The following is a 10,694-nucleotide window of genomic DNA, read 5'->3' on the forward strand; positions in this document are numbered from 1 at the left end:
GGTTGCACTTGTCTTGTCTAGGGGAAGGCTTGGTGTTAGTGTTGCATGCAAAGATGCGACACGTGTAAGGTATGCGTGGGAATCTTGCAGACTAGGTGGTGAAGGCATTTGATGGATAGGCATGCGTGGGAGTCTTGCAGATTAGGTGGTGAAGACATTTGATGGATAGGCATGCGTGGGAATCTTGCTTTGAATATTATTTTAGTACAACAGTTTTAGAAAGTTTAAATTGGTTTTTAATTCAATTTAGTTAATCAGGTTGTTTAAAATAAATAATTAAGCTTAAATAAGATTGAATATTATTTTAAACACATAATGGAAAAAAGAGATAGTTTAGTATTGGAAGCGTGATATTCAGTATTGGAAGTTCAAGAAGTTTAAATTTTTGCTATGGAGTTATTCACTTTCAATTTGCACATGAAGACGAAGCTATTGTTGGTGCAAGCAAAGCTAAAGCCGAGACAACATATTTGAAAAGGCATGCATGGGAATCTTGCAGGCTAGGTGCAGGCTAGGTGGTAGTGTTGCATGCAAAGATGTGACACATGTAAGACATGTGTGGGAATCTTGCAGACTTGGTGGTGAATACATTTGATGGATAGGCATGCGTGGGAATCTTGCAGACTAGGTTCAGGCTAGGTGCAGGCATGCAGCTCCACCTAGCCTGCAAGATTCTCAGACAAGACAAGACTGATGCATGCAGTAGACGTGTCTTATGTGAAGACATGCATGCAGCTCCACCTAGCCTGCAAGATTCTCAGCCAACTTTGCATGCCTTCCTCCTACCCAAATTTTTTCATGCGTTACACGTGTCCAAGTTTTGCATGCGTTACTCTTGGGGAAGGTTTGGTTGAAGACATGCATGCAAAGATGTGTGGGCTTGGTTGCAGACTTGGTGGTAGTATAAATATTCACACACATTTTCACAAAGGTATTCACAATATCTTCATATATATCTTCAAAATATCTTCACATATATCTTCACAAAATCTTCACAAAACCCTCACATATCATGGCATCTTCATCACAATACAAAATCAAAGCTCACGTCAATGGTGAGACTTATGAATGTGATATGTCTGGCTTCTTATTTAGAAACACCGATTGCACTCGTTTTTGTCTAAATAGAGGAGCTGACTTCTCTTATCTGAAAAAAAAGATTGAGTCCAAACTTAGACAACTCGTGTCCCAATAGAAGATGACACTGGAACAACAAACACAAACATCTAACATTACAACACCAATTACTAAAACAGGTACTAAAACAAGAACAAGTACTAGAACAATAACAAATACAACAACAACAACACAAACAACCATTAATATCTAGGAAATTACAACAGTCAACACTATGTCGTCTGATCCATGCATCATTTGGATGCAATCGATGTCGCTTTCAACTTCAACCCACGAACATACCGTTTCTCCAGTTTCAAATGAGATACTTCTTCTAAGCCTCTGAATCCTTCTGATGACTTCACCAGGTTCGTAATCTCCCTCTAACCAAGACATCAAGGACCTTTTTAGTTGGTCCAACGAACGGATGTTCCAAAATTTCATCTCCATTGGGGGTTTCACAGGCGAGAAAATAACATGCCCATCCCTTTTTAAGATTACTGGTTCAGGATCCGGGCGCTTTGATGATGTTCGCTGCCATGACGACGGTCTGGGGGATGCCATGAACTCAACTTGATAGAGAAAGTGATAGGAAATAGTGGTGAAGAAAATGCAAGGAAATAACACTTTATTTATAGGAAAAGATCTAGGTTGTACACCAATGTACTTAACCCTAATTAGATCTAGGTTGTACACCAATGTACTTAACCCTAAAAAGATCTAGGAAAAATATTAATTACTTATAAATTAAATCAATATATATATATATATATATATATATATATATATATATATATATATATATATATATATATATATATATATTATATATATATATATATATATATATATTGTGTATTTTACAAATATATACAAAATATTATTTATTTACATGTATATGAATTAAATTTTTTTCCAAAAATTTATAAATAATATTAATTACTTATAAATTTAATTAATATATATATAAATTAATATATATATATATATATATATATATATATATATATATATATATATATATATATATATATATATCTTGTAAATAACATTATTTATATATATGTATTAATATAAATTAATATAATTTATAATAAATATAAATTAATAAATTAAAAAAAAATTAAAAAAAAAACATATTAAAAAAAAAATAATTAAAGGTAGGCGCCACTCCTAGTGGCGACTTGCCCTACCCTTAAGGGTAGGCGCCAACTAGGGTGACGCCCAAGGCAAAAATAGGGCAAAAAATGCCCATTTTTGTAATTTTTTTGAAAATGGGGGTATTTTTGAATTTTTTTTTAAAAAATTGTATATTTAAAAAAAAACTTCTCTAAATGGTTTAAATGGTTTGAGACAACCCTGCTTGAAATGGGATGAGAAGAAGAGAAATCATTTTATCTCTTTATAGGATGATTTTAATTGATTAGTTAAGCTTTTAATCAATTAAATCATTAATGTCAAACGATTGTGATTGATTGGTTTATGGGGCATGGGTGTTTAGGATTTTTAATCGATTAGCATCTTATGGTTAATTGATTATTTGGCGTAAATTTTGAATCTCAGAAGGATTAATCGATTAACCCTTTAGGTTTAATCGATCAAGTGTTGTTTTTCAACCTCCTTTGCTTGTTTGGGCCTCAGAAGACTTTGGGTTTTGATGTTGCTTTATGCACCCCTTTCTTTCGGTTTTGCACCCCTTTGCTAAAATATTTCTCAAAACAAAATGATCGGTGAAAAGTAAAAGAAATGGACTAATAATTTAAAATAAGCATGTTGTTAGAGGATTAACTATAGTTTCCAAGTTTATTCTCTATCAAATATTTTACCTCAAGAACACAAAGAACTTTGAATTTCTTCCACTAAAAAAAACTTGAAGATATTGGATCTTTCTGGATCGTTTGATACAAGAGTTGGTATAGAACACCATTTCTTCTTGAGAGAGATATGTCTTAAGAACCTTTCATCATAATGAAGTTTCTCGACCACTCAAGGGTTTTGGTTTTGCTTCTTGTCTCGTTTGCTACCTTATAATTTATTGTTTTTTATTATTGAGTCTTCTCTAAGTTAGGTTTTACACATATCTTAGAATTGAGTACAATTCGTTAAATCATATTTTGCATTAAATCGTGCATTTCATGCATTAAGTTGAACTCCGAGATGGAAGTCATTGCAAAGTAGTTCAAGTCAAATTGGTCAATTATTTGGGTCAAGAAATAGATGAATTCATGATTCATATCATACTATTCTTAGATTCAATAAAACACTTCACTTTTCTTAAAATATAAATTTTTTGAAGTGTAATTTGAATCAAGAATATGCATGATTTGAATAAATAAATGAGTGTGAAATTCAAGTTTTTCCATTACCAGTGTGATTCAAACTAAAAGCGTCCCTGACTCGAATCAGAAGCAAGCTTGATTCGAATCAAGCTAAAGGTTAATTTATATAAAAAAAAAAATCAAATCTTGGATTTTGGTTTTGTCAGTATAATTCAAATCACATGATTCTTTAAATCGAATCAATAACTTGAACCACTAATTTGAATCAAATAAATTTTTTGGGTTTTAAGTTCTTGATTCAAATCATTTACACATTCGACTCGAATCATATCAACTACACTTAACTCAAATCAAGTGGGTGTGTTTACCCATGTTATGCTATATCTCAAGCACATATATAAATCATTTTACGTCATTTTTCCCAAGCATATGATCATAACATTATAACTTTGAGAGTATTTCAAAATTAAGTTTTTTTATTTCAAAGCACACAAAACCATAACTTTTTACTTCATATGAATTTATATTCAACCTCTAGCAAGATTATCATAAGTCGGTTGCTTCTCAATTCTTATGGAGTATGAGATCTATCATTGAGGAATTTCATTCATTTTTAATATTTGTGAAGTCTTTGAGTTGCAGATCAAGATTCATATTATATGTTGTTATTGGGAATTGACAATCTGATAAGAGACAAATTTCTTTTCCATTGAAGCCTTTGGTAGTTCCAAGTAAAGGTCGTTGTTGAATGAAGTTCGGAGTTTTTGTTCCTTCAGATAAACTAAGAGCTCATATAAGGGACCAATAGGATTAAGTGAAGATCCTTATGGAACAAATGCTTAGAGCGGATCTTGGATTTGAGTAAGATGACGATTAAGACTAAGTGAAGGTCTTGGGATTTCAGTTGTATGGGTTGTGTATACAGAATAAGGAAAGATTTAGATTGGAGTTGTTGATTTTATTTTTAACTTCAGCATCCGGTTCCTTAATTGTATAAAATACACGCCGTAAAATTGTGAAAATAGTGGAAGACTACGAAATTTCAATGGTTTGCTATTTGAAACTAGATTAGACACAAATCAAGGACGAACAAGTTGAACAAGTATAAACCAAGGTGAAATGTTATATTTCGCCACCTCTTTTAAAATTTTTTGTTTGGGTTGCATTTTTTAGGTTTTTACCGCTTTCTTAGAAATCGCGTATTGTTAGGCTTAACTTGTTTATAGCGATTCATTGTATAAGTTTAGGTTTAGCATTGATCAATACGACTGGATTATCTTTCTTGCGATTAAATATATGTAAATTATAAAATTAGATTGATTCATGTGATCAATAAAATTTCGTTTAGACACCTCATTTAAATTAATTGTGTTGATTAATTCATTGACTGGATAAGTTGTTTATAATTCTATATTTCATTATATTCTTTAGACATCGAGTAACTCGTGATATCAATCCAACACGTGCACTATACAATTTTCGCTGCCCAATTTGTGAAAACTCTAATTTTGTGAAAATTGTTTTTAAAATTGTTTTAAAGGTAAAGTCTATTCACCTCCCCCCTACCCCCCCCCCCCAAGAGAGTGTGTGTGTGTGAGAGAGAGAGAGAGAGTGAGTGAGAGAGAGAGAGAGAGAGAGAGAGAGAGAGAGAGAGAGAGAGAGAGCACCACGATATATCCAGAACAAGTAGTTTCTTGTGGTATCCATAAATAGCAATTGTCTTTAGACCTGACTCCTCTCATTAGAACATTATTCTTCTCATTTGTAACCAAACATTCTGACTTTGGTGAAATTGACTTTTAAACCTTGATCGCATAACTGATTAATACTTATGGGATTTGCAGTCAATCCTTTCACAAGAAGAAAATCATCTAGTCTAGGAAGACCAGTGCAAACTATCTTTCTTATACTCTTGATTTCACCTTTAGCTCCATCACCAAACGTGACAAAACTAGAGGAATAAGATTTAATATCCACCAAATACTTCTTGGCCCCTCTCATATGTCTAGAACATCCAATGTCAAAGTAAAGCTCTAAGATAAGTATGGGCTATAAGACTATAGACAACAACCTTAGGTTTCCACTCCTTTCTAATTTTGATCATCACATGATTAGCCATAGGATACATTGGATGTTTTGGATAACCATACAGTCTATAACAGAAAGGCTTTATATGTTCATATTTACCACAATAATGACATTTTCAAGGAAAAAACTTGACTTTAGTTTGAGTTTCACGATGTCTGGCAGGATGTTGTAACATTTGATCGAACATCATGGGCTCATACTTCCTTTCTGGAGGAGTAAATTTTGTCACGGGGGTTTTTCCTTGATTATTTTGATATTGGTAATTAAAACCTATATCTTTTAAGTTTCCATCCCCTTTTCTAACTTGACGGCACCATTTATCAAATAATTGCTAGAGGGTTTATCCCATCTCTCCAAAATTTGTACCATTTATCAAAGAGTTGCTAGAAAGTTCACAAAAACATCTCTTCATTCAAAAAGTGTAAAAATTCTTTAAAATACTATTTGTTTAAATCTTCAAATATTGTGTGCATTTTTTGAAATGATGGAAAAAGATTAAAGACTCGAAGATGAGTTGCCAAACACTCATGAAAAAAAAAACTTGTACAAGAGTTTTCAATAATTCATTCAACGTGGTTACAAATATGGGTGACAAACGGGCACAACCGCCCCATTTAAATCTTCCCCACAAAAGTCTGTAAAAAAACGGGACGGGACGAGACAAGTATAATTGAGGATGTGAGTCTAAAATCTTAACCCGCCTCGCACAAAAGTGTGTGCGAGACGGGACGGGCCAACAGTCATTATAACTTTTAAGCCTAAAAATACATTAATACCCATGCCCGCAAAAATCAATAAAAAAATAAATGAGGCGAAACAGATACATTAGAGGATAAAGACCTAAATTTTTTGTCGATCTTACACTAAAATACAGGCAAAACAAACATATTTCAACTGTCCAAACCCATTTTATCACCCATAATTACAAGTAAGAAGACATTCATGTAAGAATAGAAAGTTAATTTATGATCTTTTTAAAATTTACTAAAGAACCTTCTTTGTTCTTGGAGTTTCATTTTCCTCTTGAAAATATATCCAAAATATAGATTGCACCAAAATGATTATTTTCTTCCTATTATTAATATATGAGCATTGTTATTCATACACTAAAAATTACACCCAATGCTTACACCAGATACTGTTCACCGTATTTATACGGTGAACAGTGTTTTTATTTTTATAATTATTTTTATAACACAAATATAAATTTTTTCGTTAACCAACTTCATTATTGTATTAACCACAAAGATATAAATGATTAACCACATATTTTACTTATAATTTATTAACCAAGTTTGTTATTTAACTAACCAATAAAATACATACTATTAACCAAATTCTGACATTAAAATATAAAATATAAAAATTAATTTTTAACCAAAATTTGTATATATTTTAATGTTAGAATTTAGTTAAAATTATGTATTTTATTGATTAATGAAATAATAAACTTGGTTAATGAATTATAAGTAAAATATGTGGTTAGTAATTTATACTTTGTGATTAATTCAATAATAAAATTGGTTAATGAAATTTTTTATATTTGTGTTATAAAAATAATTTTAAAAATAATTTTTTTTATAAATATTTTTTTATTTATTTATTAAAAAATAAAAAATATTATTCATCGAATAAATACGTTGAATAGTATATGATATAAATATAGTATTATGTTAATATATAATGCTATTCAGACAACTCCCATTTTTATCTGATGAGTATTTTTTTAATTATAAAATAAACCTGGAACATATTTAAGCGAAAATAAAATATTTGAAATTAAGTTGAAGATATAGAAAGGGGAAGACGAGAAGAAAAATTCAGAAATGTGTTTAGACTATAGATAGATAGACGATGATGAGTAAGTAGATCCGGAAAGCATCAAACCGCACAGAACCAGAATGGATAACCAAATAGACGCATTCTTAAAGAAACTTTCATACGGCGCCATAGCCATAGCTTCACTAACACTCTTCTCTCTCTTCCTCCGAACCCCAGACACCTGCGTCCCCCCAGAAGCCCCACCCAAATCCCACCTCCGCTTCCCCAAATCCTCCTGCGACTTCACCTCCACCCGCCCTCACCTCCCCTCCGACAAGAAAAACAACCGTCTCTGGTCCTCCCGCGACTGGAACAACAAACTCCACTCCATCTCTCTCATCTTCCTCCCAATTCGCGATCTAGGTCTCCTCCCTAACCACTCCAAAATCCTCTGTGTATCCGCCGGTGCCGGTCACGAAGTCGATGCGTTACAGCGACTCGGTGTCATTGATGTTACCGGAGTTGAGCTGTTTGACTCTCCGCCTCTCGTCAGCCGTGCTGATCCGCATAATTTGCCGTTCTTTGACGATGCTTTTGATTTTGGATTCACTGCGAGATTTGACGAGGCGCTGTTTCCGGCGAGATTTGCGGCTGAGATGGAGCGGGTTGTTAGGCCGGGTGGTGTTTGTTTTGTTCTTGTTGGGGAGTGTGGGTCCCATGAGGTGAGAGATGTTGGTCGTTTGTTTAGGAATTCTAGGTTTGTTACCTCTAGTAATGTTACTTTGATTGGAATTAGAATGACAAGTATTCTTCTGAGAACTAGAAAATCTTCTTCTTAATTCATGCTTACATTGTTTCAAATCTTATGTGATTTATTTGTGTATGTGTATTTGTTTATTTCATTTCATTTGCTTCTAGTTTCTTAATGTTATTTTCGCAGACACCGGAAACACGACAAACACGATATGGACTATGTTGTTTGACACGTCCACATCGATAATAATTTGAAAAATATGAATAAATTAAACGTAATCACAAATGTTGATGTTGATTTCAGACACTGACACACAGACACAAACACACTTTTTCTCAGAGGTGTCAGTGCTACAAAGGTTATTATATATGGAATGATGTTGACGGGGTTTAGTTAGACTAGTATGAAACACGAGTATGGACATCATATCAACACGTTGACATAGCTAATAACTTGAGAAAATGGAAGTGATAAAAAATAATCAAATGCGCCAGTGTTGTGTCGAACATAATGTGTATTGGATATCTGACACAACTACAATTTGAAGTGTCGGTGCTTTCTAGGTTTTAGAATGCATCCGACAGTTGGTTAGAGCATTGTCTGAATCAAAAATGTCTTTGGCAGAAATTCTTAGAAATGTTCTGCTGTATGAATGAGTGTATCTTTTCTGACATCATGCTATGGCTTGTATGCATTAGGGAATTTCACTTGGGACATAAGTTAGGATATTGTTATTACTGTGATTTTATACTTCATCCTTCATTGTTGTTCGTGTGGGCTTGTTATATACGAATAATTGGTTCATTTAGACGGTTAATTTAACTATCCTGAGCCCATTTGGTTTTTGAGCTGCATTTAGTGTTCTTGCTCTTAATCAAGTTATGAAACTCGGGTATAGACATCATATCGACAAGTTGACATAGCTAATAATTTGAGAAAATGAAAGTGATTGAAAGTAATCCAATGCGCCATTGTTGTGTCGGGCATAATGTGTATTGGATATCTGACACAACTACAATTTGAAGTGTCGATGCTATGTAGGTTTTAGAATTCATGCAATATCTGGTTAGACTCCATTGCAGCATTGTCTGAAATCTGAATAAAAAATGTCTTTGGCAGAAATTTTTAGAAGAGTTCTGCTGTATGAATGAGTGTAATAACTGTTAGAGAATCAAATTAATAGTATTTACCTTTTTCTTTTAATGTTATTTATTTAAATAAACTCAGTCAATGTTGTTCCTTAGTTTGTGCTGAATACGTGGCCAGTAAGTTATGTTAGTGGCTTTATGGAGAGATTTTAGCAAATCTCTGAAACCGTCATATTTACTGTGTATAAGTAGGAAATCTTAATTTAATGAAAGAAACAACTTCCACAATATATTCTCAACTTATATGGTATCAGCCGCTGATCTTGGAAACCTATCCCTTCTCCAAAATCCTATACCATGGCTGCTGAGTTTTCCACAACCATTACTAACCCAAACGACGGCGCTCGTCCGTTCGTCATTGTGCACCTCACCAACGCCATAAAACTTACCCCTTCCAACTACATAACCTGGAAGTCGCAAATTCAGGCGACTCTCACAGGTTATGACCTTTTCAAGTTTCTCAACGGCGACCACCCTGCTCCGCCTAAAACTCTTACTGCCGACAACGTCACCACCTCCAACCTGGCGTTTACTTCCTGGATGCGTCAGGATAAACTCCTTTATGGCGCTCTGGTCGGCACCCTCGACGCCTCTGTCGCTCCGTTAGTCACTCGAGCCACCACCTCCAAAGAAGCATGGGATATTCTCGCCCGCACCTACGCCAACCCATCAAAGGGCCACATTAATCAACTCAAAGCCAAGCTACGCTCGTCCACAAAAGGCTCTATGTCGATCACTGAATACATTCAATCGATCACTTCGACTGCCGACCTGCTCGCTTCGCTCGGAAAACCGGTTGACGCTGACGACCTTGTCTCATTTGTCCTCCAAGGTCTCGACGGTAACTATCAGTCCATTGTTGATGCGATCAAGGCCCGAGATACCACCATCCATATTGACGATCTTCACGAAAAGCTCCTTGTCAAGGAACTCGAACTCCGCTCTGCAGCAACCAACTTGGCCGCACCGGCAACAGCCCTGAACGCACAGTCTCGTCCACGCACCAATCGGCAACGCCACCAGCCGCCATCCAACCGCTCACCCTCCACTCATTTTCGCCCTCCTCCCATGGTTCCCCCGCCACAAGCTCGGCCATTTCTTGGTAAATGCCAATGGTGCCGTGAAACGGGCCACGTCGTTGCCTACTGTCCTCTCTTCCGCCAACAGCATCCAAATGCTCGTCCTCCAACACTTCCCAGAACTCCTGCACCTCCACCCCCACCCCAGGCTCACACTGTCAACGCTGCATCCACATCTCAAAACTACATCGTCGACAGCGGAGCAACGCACCACGTTGTCACTGACCTCGACCAACTCTCCCTCCATTATCCCTACAATGGCCCGGACGAACTATTCATGGGCAGTGGCGAAGGTTTGCGAATCACTAACTCTGGAACTCTTTCACTTAGTACTTCTGCATCTTTGTTTAATTTACCCGACACAGCCGTCACCCAACTTGTTCAACGCCTTGCTGCTCGCTTCTCTCTCAAGGATCTAGGCACACTGTCATATTTCCTGGGTGTTGAAGTCATCCCACATCATTCTGGC

The 10,694-nt window shown here is 35.3% G+C and overlaps 1 protein-coding gene across 1 annotated transcript; it reads left to right on the top strand.

The window, feature by feature from the left end:
• The first annotated feature begins 7,248 nt into the window (after positions 1 to 7,248).
• Positions 7,249 to 8,127, top strand: LOC127105268 (uncharacterized). Its single transcript, XM_051042434.1, has one exon. The coding sequence runs from the start codon at positions 7,385 to 7,387 to the stop codon at positions 8,081 to 8,083; it is 699 nt and encodes a 232-aa protein (XP_050898391.1). The 5' UTR covers positions 7,249 to 7,384; the 3' UTR covers positions 8,084 to 8,127.
• The last annotated feature ends 2,567 nt before the right edge of the window (positions 8,128 to 10,694 follow it).

Source organism: Lathyrus oleraceus, chromosome 7 (assembly GCF_024323335.1).
Source record: "Lathyrus oleraceus cultivar Zhongwan6 chromosome 7, CAAS_Psat_ZW6_1.0, whole genome shotgun sequence".
NCBI lineage: Eukaryota > Viridiplantae > Streptophyta > Magnoliopsida > Fabales > Fabaceae > Lathyrus > Lathyrus oleraceus.

Bases quoted from the DNA above. Each gene is read 5' to 3' on its own strand.
- LOC127105268 (XM_051042434.1), top strand. From the start codon at position 7,385: ATGGATAACCAAATAGACGCATTCTTAAAGAAACTTTCATACGGCGCC.